The 18089-nt window shown below is 46.1% G+C and overlaps 1 protein-coding gene across 3 annotated transcripts in view; it reads left to right on the forward strand.

Annotated features, from left to right (window-relative positions):
* NTRK3 (neurotrophic receptor tyrosine kinase 3) overlaps positions 1–18089 on the forward strand; it is a 218187-nt gene that overhangs the window by 56175 nt on the left and 143923 nt on the right. For all 3 annotated transcript variants that reach the window (XM_039385919.1, XM_027711971.2, XM_027711972.2), the window contains 7 exons: positions 4394–4551; positions 6835–6977; positions 7577–7718; positions 9848–10144; positions 13597–13620; positions 14430–14500; positions 16189–16291. In XM_039385919.1, the coding sequence (XP_039241853.1) occupies positions 4394–4551; positions 6835–6977; positions 7577–7718; positions 9848–10144; positions 13597–13620; positions 14430–14500; positions 16189–16291 (938 nt within the window). The remainder of the gene's footprint in view (positions 1–4393; positions 4552–6834; positions 6978–7576; positions 7719–9847; positions 10145–13596; positions 13621–14429; positions 14501–16188; positions 16292–18089) is intronic.

Genomic DNA, 18089 nt, shown 5'->3' on the forward strand with positions numbered 1-18089 from the left:
GTGACATGGAGATTGCCAGGGAACATGAGACCTGATAAAGCCACTCAGAGTGAACAGTGAGAAGGAAAGTGTAGAAGACTAATAGGAAGACCAGAGAGGTGGATGGGAACCTGAGGCTTGAAACTGCTGCTTGGCTGCGTCCGAGGTATCACAAGCTCATGAATGTGGTAAGGCTTTAAAGAAAAGTTTCTTGTTCAACATAGCTGAGATTTTCCCCTGCTGACTCATTGAAGAAAGGATGGCAAAAATGAGGCACCCTTCCAGAGAATATTATCTCTTGCTCTTTCTGGCCAGAAACAAGGCTTGGAATGGTTTCCAGTAACTCCAGCCCTAATTCCCACAGCATGGGCTGACCTTGACCAGCAGGGCTCAGGCTAATGAGCACAGAACTCTCCTAAGTCTGAAGTTGAGTGTGTGCAGGGAAGCATCTGACACATGCAACAGCTCATAAACATTGGACTTAGAGCCTTTCTTATCCAGAAGTCACAGCTGGTTTCCTCTGTCATGTCCTTGGCTTCCTTTGTCATGTCCTTAGAGAGCTTAGGGCTGACATTTCAAGAAATTCCTTCCCAGAAAGACCTAAGACTCTGGATCCAATTACGCCTTTGGTTGTATAAAACCTTGTAGTCCTGAACATCTTGCCACTCTGCCTGGCCCATCAGCATTTCTAATACCAACAGTCTCTGCCAGCTTGCCCTGCAGTATATTTCTGCAATGCTACAGGAAGAGGCTTTGGTGGGGATGGGGCACAGCAGCATCTCTGTTAATGTTGTGAGTCCAATTTAGCATTGTCTCTGCCTCTAGCTTAGAAACTTCTTCCTGCCAACAGTCCCACTAATAGAGCTGTAGCTAAACAGTGGGCACTTGCCTGCTCTCTGCATTAACTAATCCAGATGTCAAACACCAACCATCACTCCCTGTCTGAGTCCTTCCCTTTCTATTCTATCCCTTTCTGGCAGGGGTTCGGAAGCAACAGTTCTGGTTGGAACATCAAGAGAAGCCCTGGTTCTGGGAAATAAATAGAAATGAAAAACAAAACTAGATTTTGTTCTCTCTCTACTGAGTGCTCTTTGGTTCTCAAGCTTAGGCAAGTGGCCTCAGTCCCAAGGTAGGAAGTGTTTTAATTGCAAGTGCAAAAAACCTTGGCAGCAGCTCTATGTGAATTGAAACAGACAGGAGAAGTGTGGCAAGGATCTCTGCTGCCCTCTGAGAGGCTTTAGCTGCAGACAGCTTTGCTTTAGCTGATGAGTGGGGAGGCATGGGACAAGGCATGTGTCTCATTTAGCTGCCTAGTCTGGAAAAAAACTGGTCAGTGTGTGTGAAGTTCTGTCTGTTTCCGTACATACTGGAATGCTGATGGCATCTCTCTCCCACACTGGTTCATCCTGGTGTAGGCTGTCCAGGCAGTTTTGGGAGACAGTGGGTACAGCTTTCTGTAGGGAGCAAAGGTGGGCTCAGCCAGGCACCTGTAGGATCACTGTTGCTGAAGAGTTGACTTGGTGCCTATATGGCTCTAGGGTTTCAGCTTTGATGGGTCATTGCCCCATCAAATGACAGTTCAGGGCACGATTGTCACAGTTTTCCTCTTTCCCAAGCACAGTGTGCCTGTTTTGGGAAGGGGCTGTGCCCAGAGCACACCCTACTGAAGCCTTTGCTTTGCCTGGGGCTGGTGGATGGCTCAGGCTTATGTGCAGATTTCATCTCGTTTTGGACCAACTCCTTGAGTCACAGAGCAGCTCTGCTTGTGCAGAGAGAGCCCAGCTTGCTTGTGGCTGTGACACTTGCTATTTCTTACAGGCATTTTCAGTTTTAAGGAGGCTTGAAGAGGATGTGGGAGTGTGCACCACTCCTGAGCACCTACAACCAAGCAAGGCTTTGGCAATAATTGCAGGCTACATGTGAAAAAAAAGCCCTTTGGGTTTATTTGTCTGCTCCAGGAGTAAGTTGTGCTGTATACATCCCATGACAAGGAACCTGCCTTAATTCTCACTGCAGTGCCACTGCACCCATGGGATGGGAGATGTTTCTGCAGCACACGGTGATGTCTTTTGGCCCAATGGTGGGTTTTATTGCCTTGTGGTTCCCAAGGTATTTTTCTCTATGCAGAGAAGAGAAGGTGAATTTTATCTCCACAAACAGAGGGTCGTAGGTAGTGGAGATGTGTTACAGAAATGTGGGAGGAAGAGCTGGAAGGAGCTACAGCTCCTAATGATCCCTGCAAGGGATGAGGTCTGAGGAGAGAATTGGAGATCCAGGTTTTTGAGCAGGTGCAGAACAGTGAGAGAATGGAAATCCCTACACACATCTCTGGAGAGCTGGCTGGCATGGCAGAGCAGGCATCAAGCAAGGAGGGAGGGTGCCTTCCACATGTCAGAAGTGCTTTTGCAATGCATGCTAGGGAAAATGGGTGCACACATCTGTGCCCCTTCTACCTGCGGTGCTGTGCCAGCTGCACTTGGTGCATCCAGCCCGTGATGGGAGTTAATTTGTGCAAAAGCCCCTGTGGGGTCTCGATTAGAGCAAGTTACATCACTAACATTGGGGCAGGTTGTGGGGAAGTTCTGCCCTGAAGCCTGCAGCTCCTGTATTATTCATGGCCGTTCATGAATTAGCAATGGGCTGGGAAAGCTGCTGTCTATTACTTACAGAACTGCCCTTAAGTGCTAGGACAGCAGCTCTCCTGGCAGCCTCGTTTCATGAGGATATTTGCAGCAGAGCAGAATTTCTCCCCCATTGCATCTGAACTCCCCCAGCTCCCTGCCAGGTCCCAGGGTATGTCCCTGGTTACCTGATCTGCCATTAGCCAAGTCCATGGCTCTTACCCACATGCTTGTCCTGCTGGTAGCAGTGATCCTGAAAGGAAAGTGGATTCATGGCTGTGTAGAAGAGGTTGTGAAGCATGTGCAAACCACTGGCAGTACCTGTCATAGCACACAGGGAATGCCTCATCACTCAAATCCCACCAAATCACTGTGCTAATCTGTTCTGGTCTGTTAAATGTAGTGCTTTGGCCTTTGAATTGCTTGTCTGAACCTTGTACCTGTGCCACAGAGGTTTATGTGCTTTTGGTGGGAAAGAAATTAACTGATGAAAAACTGGAGTGAAGTTCAACTCAGTGTTTGTTCTGGGGGAAAAAAAAAAAGTCAGATGACATCTTGATGTATGAGAAGATTAGGGTTCAGTTTTAACAACCCCGGGTACTACCAGAAGATCCCTTCACTTCTTCCTCCTTTTGCAGCACAGTATTGACAAAACAGCAGCTGCAGATGTTTGGAAGGTTGTTTCCAAATCCTGTTACTCGGTGAAATTAATTTTGTAAAAGCAAGCATGAATTTTGCAGTAACACATGGAACAGAGCAGGAAAAAAAGCTTTTTCCTCTCTGATGGGGGATCTAGATATCACGTGAAGCAATGGTTTGACCTTTGGAGATGACCCTTCTTTGGGGTGACTGAGCTCATCTTTGGCACTACTGGCTCCGCTGATCCCTACTTTTTTTACTTTATAGTTATGTGGCGAGATATTTTGTTCCTTCAGGCTGTGTCTCCTATTTTGTTCAAGTTATCATTGCAATCTGCTTTGGTAACTCAGTCTGCCCTGGCTGAACACTGGGCTCTTCTCCTGGCTGGGACTTGCCTTCCTTGCATGTCCACAGAGAGCTGCAGAGCTTTAAAAATGTAAATGAAATGGTTAATAGGTTGGAAAATCAATTATAATAAACATTCCTGGTATATAAACTGTGTGTAAGTGTGGTTTAAATGAAGTACATTAAAGGCAGTGCTTTTCTCCATTTCTCCTGGCCAGGTCAGCAGGGTCTCGGTGCAGTGCTGATTGATTTGATTAAAATGCATGTTACCTTGCACATTAGCTCATGTTCTGGGTCACCAGGAGCCTGTGTCTGTACAAGGAACTTGGGAGAAGAGCTGCCAGCTTCTCTGAGTGCTTGTGGGAGCTGGAGGTGTGCTTTGCCCAGCAGGGGCTTAGACTGCTGCTGAAGTGGGATTTGAAGGTGTGGATCGATATTTTAGGGCAGTGGGGAGTTGCCTGCTCCTTTGCTGAGGGGTGACTCTTCTGGGTGTCTGGATGACTGTGGGACTGAGCCACAGCTGAGCAGATCTTGCAGTGAAAGACATTGTGTGTATCCCTGTGCTGCCGTGGGAGATGTAAAGCCTTGTGTGCCCACATGAAGGAGACTGTGAATGCATGGATGTGTAACTGTGGAAAAGACAGGAATAATAAGTGCCAGAAGACCCCAGGCAAATAACATGGAGACGATTCTACCTTAGCTCTTACACCTGCATGGTGTCTGTCCTCCCATGGGAGCCTGGAGCCAGGCGATGGCTCTACTCATTCTTTCCCATCCCATCATTCTTTCTCACCTCTCTCTACCCACAGGAGACTAGAGAGGAACCTTTTTAACTGCAGCTGTGACATTCGCTGGATCCAGCTCTGGCAGGAGAAGGGCGAGGCAAACCTGCAGCACCAGGGCCTCTACTGCATGACCATGGATGCAGCCATCATCCGTTTGCAGGACATGAACATCACCCAGTGTGGTAAGAATCCTGGGGTTGCACGTGAGGGAGGCTAAGAGGGTGCCAGGAGGGCTCCCTGTGCTATCCAGCACTGCTGGTTCCATTATTTGCTCGGGGAGCCTGGTGTAGCAGAATCCCACCATGTGGTCAAGAACAAGGAGATTGAAGCTGATTGGGGTAGTTTGTGGATTATAAATAGAGTATCTGGGTAAATGTGAGACTGCTATTAGTGTGTGTATGAAAGATATTGGGTGATCTGGGGCGTTTTCTTCACTGCAATGCTGCTGCTTGACAAAGTGTCTGTGGTGAGTCTGTGATGTCTTGAAAAGGGCTGTTTCATGTTGATCTTCCTCTGTCTAACAAATCCTAGAAACAGCATATTGTTAAAAGACACCACCACTGTATCTTTTATAATTACTCTTAGGAAATGCATGTCTCTATTCATTTTCCTTTGTTTTATTTTTCAATTGAAATCCCATATCTGTAGGGAAGAGGCAGGAGTGACTTTATATCTCTTTCTGTTTCCTGCTGATGTTTAAAAGAGTCCAGCGGCCCCAGGAGCAAAATGAAGCATGTTCAGTAGTTATCCCTTTTTCCTTCACCTTGTTCATGCATCAGCTGCCTGTTTGGTGTCAGTTTTTGCTCTGCTATTGCCATTACTGGAAAGCATCTCTTGCAGAGTAAGGAGAAAGAGATGTACCTTCTGCAGAGCGATTAAACTGCCTGTACGCAAGCAGCTGTCAAACTCACAGGCTGAAAAAAGGATGAAAACCAGAGGATTTCTTTTTTTGATGATCATCCTCTATACTAGGAATTTGGGTCTGTTACTTGTAGCAGTAGTAGATAAACAGCATGCACGTTTGGATTTGCATGACTTGGGGTTTTTTGTTGTTTTGGTTTTTTTCAAGTTCATGATGGCCTGTTAAACTCCGGAAACTGGCCAAAGTGTGCCTTCATGTGGATGAACTAAAAAGATTTGAGAGTGCTGTAATTTCCGCCCCACATGGGAAGAATAAGCTTCAGGGATTAGAGATAAAAAAAAAAAAAATCCTTAGGGAACAGGGACATGAGGAGAGGTGGCTCCATCAGTGGTGGTATTAGACTCTAGGAGATTCTAGCAGGAGGCTGATTTGGGAACACAAATGTGCTTGCGTCCAGTATGAGCACCTCCTCTGACCATACAATCTCCTGGAAGGGCAGAGAGCTGCACTGGTCTGCTTTCCTCCAGAGGAGAGTCTTTCTGTTCAAGCATTAAGACTCAGGGGATATTGTAACAATATTTGTCTTTTGGTGCTGAGGGCTGGTGTGGCTTGATGTGGCCATGTTTGATACCAGCTCAACCTTGAGAAGACCATACATGTCCCTCCCATCTCCCTCTCCACTGATTCCTACCACATATGCAACTTTGCCAGGCCTTGACCACTGCCTCCTTTCTTCTGGCATCCCCCCAATCAGTGCAATGTTCCTTCCCTCCTTTTGTGACTCCCTGATGGCAACAAAAGAATATGTGTCCCCATCTATGGCTTTGCGTTCTTGTGATGGATACTCCTGCCCTATGATGGGAGGGGACCACTGGTCAGTTCCTTCTGCCCTGCCTCCCCAGTTTGCCTCTGAAAACATCCCAGAAAACCTCCCCTATGCAAGAAGGCTATTTGCCCTTCTTGCAACCTGTGCTGTCTTGTTTCATGTTGCAAGGATATTTGGTGCCTGTGGCAGTAAGGAAGTGGTGTAAATCAGAACTGCCATAAATCAGTGAATCCCTCTGCTACCACCAAGGAAGAGCAAGGGCACCTTTTACTAGGAGAGCTGCAGTTAATATGAGGACACATCCTTGGTCATCTTCTCTTGATTGTTATAAATTAGAGGGACACTTTCCTCACCTGGAGTGCTGGGTGCCCTGTGCCTTATCCTGGATATGGGAATGCTTTGGATCTTCTCGCAGTACAGTTTTCTAATCCCAGGTTACTGCCACTGTGAGCAGCTTCTGTGGGAGTAGAGAGATGGGGATGGGGGTTGTGTGAAGGGAAGGGTGGCCAGAACTGGGCACTAACTTTTGGATTCAAAGATGATCAGGGGGTCTGCTCAGCTGGCACATTTCCAGTATCTACATTTCACCCTGTGTCCAACATCCCTCTTTCCCTCGGTAGCACAAGGCCATGCTGTTACCTCCTGCTACTTATCCCAGGGTGCTGGAGGCTGATTTGGGAAACAGCTTGGTGGGATCTGAGTCCACACGAGTGTTCTGTGTCTGGCTATAGCAAACGCTGCACCACACCTGAGCACTTTGGTATTTGGCTCCTCTAGACCTTCCTGAGATCAGCGTGAGCCACGTGAACCTGACGGTGCGGGAAGGTGAGAACGCCGTCATCACCTGTAACGGCTCGGGATCGCCGCTGCCGGACGTCGACTGGACGGTGGCCGAACTCCACTCCATCAACACCCACCAGGTAGGGGCCACAGGACCTCAGTGCTGCCTGTGCCCTGTGTGGCAGGGGCAAAGCAGCTGCCAGGGTTTCCCCGGGTCTGTGTGTGCGGGGCAGAGGATTTGGGTAGATGGTAGAGACTGCTGTGAAAAATGTGAAATGGTTGTATCAACCATTACTTTCCCCCATGAGAACCTGGGGGCTAACAGAAGGGAGCAAAACCTTCCATGTCTGGAAAGGGAAGAGGAAAGAGCTTTGTATTTCAGTGATCCCTAATTGAATTAACTCATGTCTGCTCTAATGAAACCAACTGTTTGCAGAGGTGCCTGCAATAGCTGTGGCTGAATTAGGCAGCTAAGCAAGATTTTCTAGAGGCAAAACACATTTATCAGTGCTACAGTGCCATGGCTCTCCCCTTCCTGTAGTTCCTCTTATAGGATGTGATGTGTTTAATCAGGTGACGGAACACCTCCCTTCACACAGATCCTAGTTGTCCTTGGGTTTTTGAGACCTCCTCACATCTTGCATGGAAAGCGTGATCCTCTTCTTCTGGGGGTCGTAGCAGGGAAGCAAGGATCCACCAGACACCAACTTCTGTCTGTATTTCTCTTTATGATTTTTAGACCAACCTCAACTGGACCAATGTTCATGCCATCAATTTGACCTTGGTGAACGTCACCAGTGAGGACAACGGGTTCCTGCTCACCTGCATTGCTGAGAACGTGGTGGGGATGAGCAATGCCAGTGTGCTGCTCACTGTCTACTGTAAGTACCACTGGAGAGACCTTGTCCATACAGAGGCTGGAGGGGCTGCCTTGGGAATATTTGACTGCGTGGCTACTTGCTACCTGTGACATACTGGGTTCGTGAGTGAGGATTAGGAGGAGCTGAGAACAGTGAGGAGAAGGTGGATCCTCACACACCTCTCTCTCAAGTGTCAGTAATTTTACTTCCCTGATGCTTCCATTAATCCAGAAATGAGCACTAGAGCAGGGGAAGAGCACCAGTACCCCACTGGTGGTGGGCATCTCTCCACTCATCTCTTGGAAGATCCAGTAGAATAAGAAAAAGCCATAAAGGGACTAAAAATCTATTTACAAATACAGAGTTGATTGCCCTGATGCTATGTGAGAGGTTCAGTGACACCCTTGTTAAAGACAGTTTAAATCTTGCCACTGATTTCAGGGATATTAGTGCTTCCCCCAGGTCCATTCCTTCAAAGTTGGCCTGCAAATGCCACGTAAATGTGTGCATGTAAAATTTCAACTGTTCACTTTTATCTGCAAGTAGCTCAACTTTCTTTGTGCTTTCTAATATAACATAACACAAACCTGACCTTAAGAGGAAGTTTACACAGCTTTGTGGTCTCAAGCAGCTGAGATTTACTATATTTTGCTGTGTCTGTAATATTTGCCCTTACTCTGTAGTTTGAAAATCTGTCCCCCACCCCCAACCTTACCAGGTAGAGTGGAGACCCATGTGGGATTTCGAGTAGTCTTGGTGAACCCATGCATGTTGCATGATGCTTTACTACTTTGATCTTCCTCCCAGTAAGTGCTATTGATGGATTGAGTAATGGAGGTGATTAAAGCTCAGCTCAGAGGTGACTGGTCAGCAGGCGCAGGTTTTTTGCGCGATGTTTCAGCATCTTTTCCTCCATGCCTTAAACAGCACCATGCCCATGCCTATTTTCACCTGTGAAATCCTCTAAGCTGCTGACAGTTTCTGCTACCCCTGCTCTTGTTGCCCAGACCCATCACTCAAGGCTGTAATTTCACACTGAAAAGATCTGAGTTTGTGCGTGTAGGTGGCTGCCTGTTTTGAATCCTCTTTGCCAGGAAGATGTGAACAAGCCACATGCAGATCTAGGCTTGCGAGTGAAAGAAGGTGGCTGGGACATGACTGTGTGGTTCAGGGTAGATGGGTGCTGGTGGGAGAATTTTGTTCATCTCCAACCAGCTCTGCATCTTCTTTTCTTCTACAACATTCATTACCTGAAAAACTCAGAGTTTTTTCCAAAAAATGTGTCTAAGCTGGTGTGTTGTTTTTCTTCATTGTGGATGCCCCATGGATTGTCTTTGCAGCTGGATGGTACCAGGAAAAGGAGAGTTTTAGGGAAGACTTATATCTTTGTGTCCTTTATCTTTGCACAAAACTTGTTCTTCTGGTTCAGACCTTGCCAGCCTTGAGGTTTGGGACCTTACATGTAGGCGTTGTAAATGGGGTTTCAGAAGCGATAGCAGAGCAACATTTGAATTCTTGGGGTGTCCCAGGGGGAAGACAATGCATATGCAATAAATTGCAGGTGGAGTTGCTGCTTTTCTTATCCCTCTCCCACTCTACTCCCTTTAATTAAACACCCCTGGAGGCTGTTCGGTGAGTGAGAACTCCTTTGGGATGTTCAGGCAGTCAAAACCCCCAAGGACAGGCGGTCGCTGAGGGATGTTTGCTTCCACAGCAGTGCAATCCAAAATTGCTTGGTGTGACTGGAGAGCTCCCATGGGGACCTTGCAGTTGTGTAATGTAACAGTACTACATTGTGGTGTCCTCCTTAATGGGAACAGGCGGCCTCCCTGTGATCCCCTGGGAGGAGAAGAGCAGCAGTAAGTGTGTGGACTGGATAGCTCCAAGCTTAGTTGTTCCTGGGCTGGTGAAAGGACCATCCTTGCCGTTAATCTGTACCCCTGTTCAGAAGACCAGGAGAGATGGCTCTGGCTCAGATCCTCCTTTCAGGGAGTGTGGAGTGGTTCTTGTGACAGGGCTCCTTCTTTGCAGACACCCATTGGGAAGAGTAGAAGGAACGAGGGATTTTGGAAACCTTAGTTTCCGTGGTGCATAGAGACATGACGTGGGGTGGAGGTGTGCTGTGAGCCTGCCATGTTTCTCTCTGCTAGATCCCCCTCGCATCCTTACTCTGGAGGAGCCGGTGCGACACCTGGACCACTGCATTGCGTTTGCAGTGCAAGGGAACCCAGTTCCCACCCTTCACTGGCTGCACAACGGCCAGGTGCTCCGGGAGACAGAGATCATCCGTGTGGAGTTATACCAGCAAGGGGAAGTGTCTGAGGGTTGCCTGCTCTTCGACAACCCCACTCACTACAACAATGGCAACTACACGATTGTGGCCACCAACCAGCTGGGCTCAGCCAACCAAACTATCAAAGGACACTTCCTTGAAAAACCCTTTCCAGGTAGGATATTCAGTTTATGTCATTAGGGTTCCTTGCAATCTGAAGGTTTTACTGTGGCCCTGACAGTAATCCTTGCATCTAAACAAGGCCTTAACCCAAGCTGGCCTTTGTTAGAGCATCAGGTTGGAAGAGGTGAACTCTGGAAGCCTCTTCTGACTAGTGTGATTTTCCTGCTCAAGTATATTTTGGTGTCATATCAACTCTTTAATGCTGGGAGAGATACTGACTGGTTTAGATAAATTTGTTTTTGTAATATATTCTGCAGTGTATTTATTTATTTATTTATTTTAAAGATCTTTAGGAATTTCAGTGGGAATAGGATGTAAGTTTGGCCAGTTATTTTGGATGTCCTCTTGGGTGTCCCAAAGAGGTTGCTCAAGTTTTTTGAAAGTATTCTGCTACATGATAGTTATAAGGTATAGAAAGTAAAGCCCTTTGAAGTGATGCAGCTCTTCCATTTTTTTACTTCTAGCTTGCATTTGTGAAATGATTAAAGCTGGATGTAGCAGTGTCAGGATTGTTTTCTTTCTGAATGCGGTATGTGCAATTCCAGGATGACAGGTCTACAAAAGATGCAACGGCTCAATTAGTCACTTTGCATCAGTTTGCTGGCATTTCTTAACTGATTGCTTGGAATTCCCTGTTGTACTTCCTGGTGACTCAGAGCTTAGCTGCAAAAAAAAAAAAATAAAAAAAATAAAAAGCATTTGAGGACATAAAGATCCAGCTCTTGGGAGTGCAGCAGAGACTTCTGTGGTGGCCTGTCTGCTTTTTATAGGAGTGTCTTGGTCTGCTCTCTGATGTTGCAATGCCACACTGGCCATCATGGAGTTAAGATCTGTGCTGCCTTCAGGAATGATGCCATGAGAAAGTGGCAGCTCTAAATTGGCCCCTGCAGCCCAAGAAAATCCAGCAAAATAGGGCGTTTGCTAAATATAGAAAAATACCAACGGTACTCTCATTTATTATTTATATCACACCATATATGTACACAGAGTTTTCCCGCAGGTCAAATATCATAAATGCAAACCCAAATCTCTGCCTTGAAGATCTGACAATTGAACAAATGAGCTGATATGGATGGGAGTGGAAAATTTGTATTCTGACTTCAAGGATGCTGCCCTGTTTGAATATCTGACCTATTTATGTTTCCTTCTGTCAGGGCAGAAGAGCAGCTTATCAAATGTAGGTGGGTGAGGAGAAGCAGACAGGTTTGCAGTCTCAGCTCTCTCAGGTCCCACCTTTGTGACTCAATTTCCCCATCTGTAAAATGGGAACAGCTCTTAAGTAGATGCTGGATATCCAGAAAAGAGAGGCAGATATGCTGTTCTGGAGAGCTGATTTTGGAAATGGATCTGAGCTATGCTGTGATGTGGGAAACCACAGTGATGTTTGAAGACCATCTCATGCTAGGGGCTCTGGGAGAATGGGATTATGTGAAATGAATGTAAAATACTGCTCTTGTGAGTGCATCTTCACCCATGCCTTGTGTGTACTGTTGGTGTGGAGTGCTTACTGCCCCTGAACCGTCTCTCAGCAGGAGCTGACCCATTTCTTTTATTTCTTCTGATCCAAAGTCCCAAGCCATTCCTCACCCTGGCAGCCCCTGTCAGCACAATGCAGGATGTAATTTACTTTCCTTGAAGCTTGTTGCTTTGTCCACTACCACAGCTGACATATACACTCAATGCAGTTGACGTTTATAATTTCCCATTTGAAGGTAGATTCCTTCAGAAAATGCCACACATTGAAGGTTCCCCAGTGTGATTCACTGAAGCCCTCATTGCCCACGGCAATTCTAATGTGCAAGGACTTTGTTGTCAGTACCCAGGATAAGGTTATTAGTCTTAATTAATTAATGAAAGTGTAGTGCCTGGAAGACTTTCTATCAGCATAGAAAATGATCTGTGACCACGTATTTTAGAACCCCCTAGTTGAAAACCTCTTGCTGGTACCATGCCACACTGAAGTTTTCCAGGCCAAGAGGAGCAAGGTACTGTTAGAAGCTGGGTGGAAGCTGGGAGATATATGCTGCATGTCATATCCCCCTTCTCTCTGATGTTGGGTATGTAGGAGAAAGGGCAGTGGCTCCCAGAACAGATTTGTGTCATATCCTGTAAAAATCTTGTTGCATGTTGTCATTGGTATCTCTGCCATAGGCTACCATCTCCCTATTTAATCCACAAAGGTCAGTGTACCTGTGATGAGTGTTCAGTACTTTGGGAACTTCCCACAGAACTCAAGCTGGCTGAAGTTTCTTGGTTATTTTTTTATACTTTGAAAAATAGTGTTTACTGGAAAAAAAGACCAAAGAAACCCTTTTTGTGGATTTCTGTTGAATTTGCTTAGTCCAAGAGAGGAAAAAATGGAAAGAAGAAAATGTAGAAGTAGCAAGAATTTTATGACTAGACTCTGTCTGCCTTAATAGGAAAAAAAGGTCTCCAAATAAAATATTTCTTCCTTTTTTTTTTCCCCCCTCTTGCTAGAAAAAGCCAAGGAAAGTTACACTTCTGCTCAACTTGAAACAAAAATATTTTTCAGGTTTTTTCCCTTGGTTTGGAAAGCTGTGTTTGTCACCCAAGGATTGTTTTATGCTTCCCTTCCAAAACTCACCCAATGCTTCAGCATGAACATTTCAGCATCCTTGCAGGAGCCCTCTGCCAGCAAAGCTGTGTAAACTCCAGTTAATATCGGGCTCAGTTTCTTACACGGGCGAGTGAATTGAAAGCTGACGTTATTCTCACACTGTGTAAACTGAGTGTCACCGAGGACTTTAGACCTTATTGTCTGGGGCCTTGACCACCTTTGGAGCTGAAGGAGCTTTCCTGAATAGACTGGAGCAGTCAAGAGGCTGACAGCAGGGACTGGCATGGTTGTCTCGGGCAAGAGGCATCTCTAGGACAGCCACAGCTTCCTTGTCCCGTTCAGATGCTGTTAGCTGCTATGAACAGTTCATGAAAAGGAGGTCAGAGGACGTCTCCTCTAAACCCCTGCCCCAAGCTGGGCTCTCCTCCATGGGAGTTGATCCTTGTAGGACTTTGTCCTTGGGTGAACACTGCCATGTAAGGCAAAATCTGCTTCTCTCCCCTCCACCTCCATCCTGCCCAGCCCTGTGTGTCTGTTGAGCTTTGCTCGCCTGCTGAAAGCAGGGTTGTTTAACAGTCGTTCAAAAGAGTGGTTAGTGTGCTGCCACTTGTTCTCCTTGTTGGCCTCACAGTAGTATCCTTCCCCTGCTCTTTCAGCCCAGGGCTTTCCATCCTGACCTCCAGCATGTCCTGCTGGCACGTACACTGCAGTTTCAAGTTACAGTTGCCCAAGAGGAAAAAATACGAAAAGTTGGTTTCCTGGGCTCTTTGGGGTGGTGAAATGTGTCTGAGATGGGTTGGGAATGAGACCCCTCTCCTTTTGCTGTGCTGCTGACTGTGTTGCTTCTCTCTTTGTCCTTTTCACAGAGAGTACAGACAACTTTGTCTCAAGTAAGTGTCTCCTTACCTTTTACATACTGTGGCTGGTTTGTTTCTGTGGTTTTCTCCTGCTCCTCTGTGATTTACATATTCCTGGAGGAAAAATCAGGAAGCCAGAAGCAGTTTCGTGGAGGTTGCACAAAGCCCTGCCTTCCCCATGAATGAGCAAGGTGTCTGGGGAGCTTTTGATGAACTGAGTCATCTCTAGAGACCAGGAGATGTTAATTTCCATCTAGTAATGTCCTGAAGAAGGTCCTGTAAAGGAAATGGTGGTTGGTTGTGATGTAGCAAAGGGGGTCTTAACTAGATGCAGGCTGGCCAGTCCCCAGTGACATCTTTCTAGGGTGGACTGGGACGAGAAACAGGAATCAAATTCTGTAGTGTTTCCACAAGACATCCTTCCCACATCTCCCCAAAAAAAACAACCCCAAAAAAATTCCAAAAAAGCATCCAAGTTACTGTTTCTTCTGATCAAGTTCTGCTGAAGGCACTTGTGTTTTAATCCTACTTAGCCCAGTAGATATTTGAAAACTAGGAGATGGCTCAAGAGTGGAGGGTACCCACTCTGAAACACAAGGCTCCCACATGTTTCCCATTTGTAAGTCTGGAGTGACATCAGCATAGTGCTGGTCTGTGTTTTCTCTGCTGATGTGCACAAGGAACTCGCTCATGGTTGATTTGTGCCTTCTGAAATAGAAAGCTGCAGCCTCTTTTAGGGGTGAACTGGATCTCGTTAGTTTGGGCCATTGGAATGTGCTGGGTGCCTTGGGAGTCCACTGGGAGCCACACTGAATCTTCTGTCTTTGGTGTTTTGGTTTCAGTCGGGGATTATGAAGTGAGTCCCACCCCACCGATCACTGTGACCCACAAACCAGAAGAGGACACTTTTGGGGTGAGTCCTGGTCTCTGCTCTGCAGAACTGTTTTGCATGCATTCCTTGTAATTGATGACTCAATATTTGTACTCCTCTGCTGTTTTGAGTGTTTGCAAGGAAAATCTCCTCCTTTATGACTCAAGGCAGCAATCAGAAGGATTCTGTGGCTTGTGTGTCAGACAGGTAAAATACTGACATGAACCATCTGATCCTCTTGGGTCTGCAGTTGGGACCTGGGAGCTCTTTGAAAACAAGGCATCCTATGAAGTCGCTGCTGGCAGGGTCAGAAATTCTCACTCTAAAAAAGTAGCACCCAGAGAACAAACAAACAGGCAATCATGTGTTTCACACTGTTATTGATCTGTTAAGTTTTGCAGGGTGATGGACTCAAATTTAGCTTGGTTCAGTTCTGTCAATGCCTGTTTGCCCTCCCTCCTGCTGTGCAGGGCATGCCTAAAATGAAAAAGGAAAGAAAGCCTAGGGCTTATCAGATCTGAACAGTGTCTTTCTTCTGCAGAATCCAGGTAGAAAAAGAAAAATTAGCATGTTACACAATTGTTCTAATTATGTGAAAGTTTTAAGATACTGAAACCCACCAGAACAAACAAAACTCAGTCCACAGTGGTTTCAATTCTCATCCAGCTGAAGAGAAAGCTTTGAACAGTAAGGCTGGAGTAATAATGTGCACTGATTATTAAATATAAAACACAGAAAACAAGCTGGGGATGAAAATAGAGTGTGCTAAAATAAAAATTTAAAAATATCATAACAAATGTACCGAGAACGGGGAAAGGGTTGCAAAATGAAATTACTTTTTCTTGGTTAAATGATGTATTTTCTATTATAGCAGAATGCAGTTTTGTAAAAGGAAGCAAAGTCTAAATGCATCACAAGACCCAGTACAGAACAATTGGACAAATGCCAGAGAAATTGTTGTTTATATCAATGCAATAAAAGTATCTTGAGCAAAGACTTGAAGGAATAAATATTCATAAATATTAAAATAAGCCTGGGATTGTAAACCCTTTAGGGCAAGGAGGTTTTCTTTCCTCTGCTTGCACACTGCCACAGTGGAATCGCAGTTCCAGGGAAGGACTTGGACAATGCTGTAGTATCAATATTTACTACTAAAAATTACAATAAATAGGGAACCATTAGAGGCTTTTGGAAACCCAGATGTTTTAGGGGGAAAAAAACTCAGTTCTACTTAATTTTTTCTATTTTCTTTCTGTGGTATGTTATTTTTCCTCACTCTTTGTCCTGAAGGACGTTTGGATGGAGACAGAATTACTCTTTCTAAAGAATTTTCTGCTGCTCCTGTGTGTTCCCAGCTGAGGTTTGTATAGCTTTGGTGTTGTAAGGTCATGGCACAGTGCTGATGTCAGAAACGGAGGTGAGCGCAGGCATTGGAGCAGAGATCCTTCTTCCCTGCAGATATATGGATGGAGGGTCTGGGGAGAACTGCTGCCGAACAGTGTCACTGATGGGAAGATCCCAGACCTCCCAGTCCTGAAAACAGCCTGTGATCCTTCCAAGCTGTGCCAGAGCCCTCTGGTTTAGCTTGTATTTTCCTCCATAGCTGATATCCACAGAGCTGCAGCAGATGGTATGAGCCTACAGAAAGGTTAAGTGGGCAAGGAGGTGCTGTATTTCCAGTTTAGACTCCTAAATTCCTCTCTCTTGACTCTAAGGCTTTTTCCTTCCAGGTTTCCATAGCGGTTGGGCTGGCAGCTTTTGCTTGTGTCCTCTTGGTCGTCCTCTTTATTATGATCAACAAGTATGGCCGGCGGTCCAAGTTTGGGATGAAAGGTAGGTGCAGTCACTTTCCTCTAGCAGGAGGCACCTTCCAGGATTGCCCGGCTCTTATAGCACACGTGGAAAGGTGTTGTGGTTTCATTCCTACATTGCCCATGCTGGTGCAAAGCCTCCTAAACAGAACGTAGCCCTCTTCAGTTTGTTGAGAGAGTGACGGAGATAAGCGGGCTGGCAGTTCTCACCTGTATGTGCTTCTGCGGGCAGAAGTGTGCACGTGTGTTCCTTATCAGTACATAACTGCATCTACAGGCTGCCCAGAAGAGCTTTGAGCCTGCTCACTCCAGCCACGTGTTGAGAGAGTTGTACTCAGGGCAGCATGCTCTTGGATGAAACCTGTTTTGTGGACGTGGTGGTGCATGGGCTTCCCCTGCGCTGGCTCCAGAGCACAGTGTGTGAAGGGGGGACAGAAGGATATGAAATTGTTCTGGGTTCTGTTGAAAAGGCAAGTGCATCCACTCTGTGACTGTCTGTGAGTGGGGACAGAGACACTGCTGTCAGTTTGCAATGTCCATACTGGGAAGGCAGTGGTGTGGAAGGTCTCTTTCTGCTGCCTCTCTGATGAAAGGTTTCCTTCTCTGTGTTGTGAATAATGACTTCAAAAACTTATTCAAGTGTCCTTGATAGTGACTGGAAAGTGAGAAGGCATCTGATATTTGCCAGGCAGAACTGGTCTCTCCATCCTACCGACACCAGCTCTGTGATGTGACAGAGCTAATGCCAGAACTGGATGATTCTGTGCCATCTGCTTTCTGTGACTCTGCTGGTATCTCCAGTTGGGCAGCGTTGGTGGTGCCCAGTGAAGGCTGGAGGAAGAGCCTTCACATGACAAAGTAATTCCCAGCCTAATTGGTGGCTCATGCGTACACTGTTCGAAGCCAGGCTTTGACAAACATGAGCTTCTCCCAAGGCTCCCGAGTCAGAGCCTGTTTCCTGCCCTTGCTGTAGTCTGCGCTGCAGGGCAGGTTGGTAGGTTTGGGAATGTTCCTTGTGCTTGCCCAGGGCTTTGTTTGCTTTATGTAGACATTTCCTGAGTGGCTCCAGATGGGATTCTGGCTGGAGTTTCTCCTATGCATCCTATGGAGATAGAAGACAGGACATTTAATTAAGTAGTGAATCCTCTACACCAATTTAGCAATATTTAGTCCATATGTCCAATGATAAGAACCATCTGGTGGGGTGTACTGACTAGTGGGTGGAGTAGAGGAGTGGAAGACATGGTTCCTGGGATCAATTCCCAGCTCTTCTACTGACTCAGTGTCCATAGGCAATTAGCTCTCTTAACCTCTGTCTCTGCTTTAATTTCCCCATCTGTAAAACTGGGATGATGTTACGTGCCTTCTGGAGGGATTTGTCAGAACACTTTGGAAGTGCTTAGGCCACTGATGGAGCTTAGAGAGACAAATATAAAAAGGAAAAGTAACATCTGACCCTAATGGAAGAATCAAAGAGGAGTGAAGTGAGCCTGATGTGAGTAATGAGTCTTGGTGAACAGATGTGTGTATGTGTTTAGAGGTGTTTGGATAAGCATGTCAGTGGATATTTTGCATTCCCAGAAACCAGAGGGGTGCTGTGATGGGCCCTTGTGTGTATGATTTCTGGGAGGCAAAATTGTTTAACCAGAAAAGCCTGCTTTTCTCCTCATTATTTGGTGTTTCTTCCAATTCTGATATGAAACCACAACCTTGCAAAGTTTCTACAAGTTTTATTGACATTGCTTGGAGAGATGGCGTTGACAGAAGCTAAATGCATCTTTAAAAAAGAGGGAGATAACTCTTTAATGAGTTACAAATGT

The sequence above is a fragment of the Pipra filicauda genome, unplaced genomic scaffold (assembly GCF_003945595.2).
Source record: "Pipra filicauda isolate LSUMZ 115617 unplaced genomic scaffold, ASM394559v2 scaffold44_size3831614_pilon, whole genome shotgun sequence".
Lineage (NCBI taxonomy): Eukaryota > Metazoa > Chordata > Aves > Passeriformes > Pipridae > Pipra > Pipra filicauda.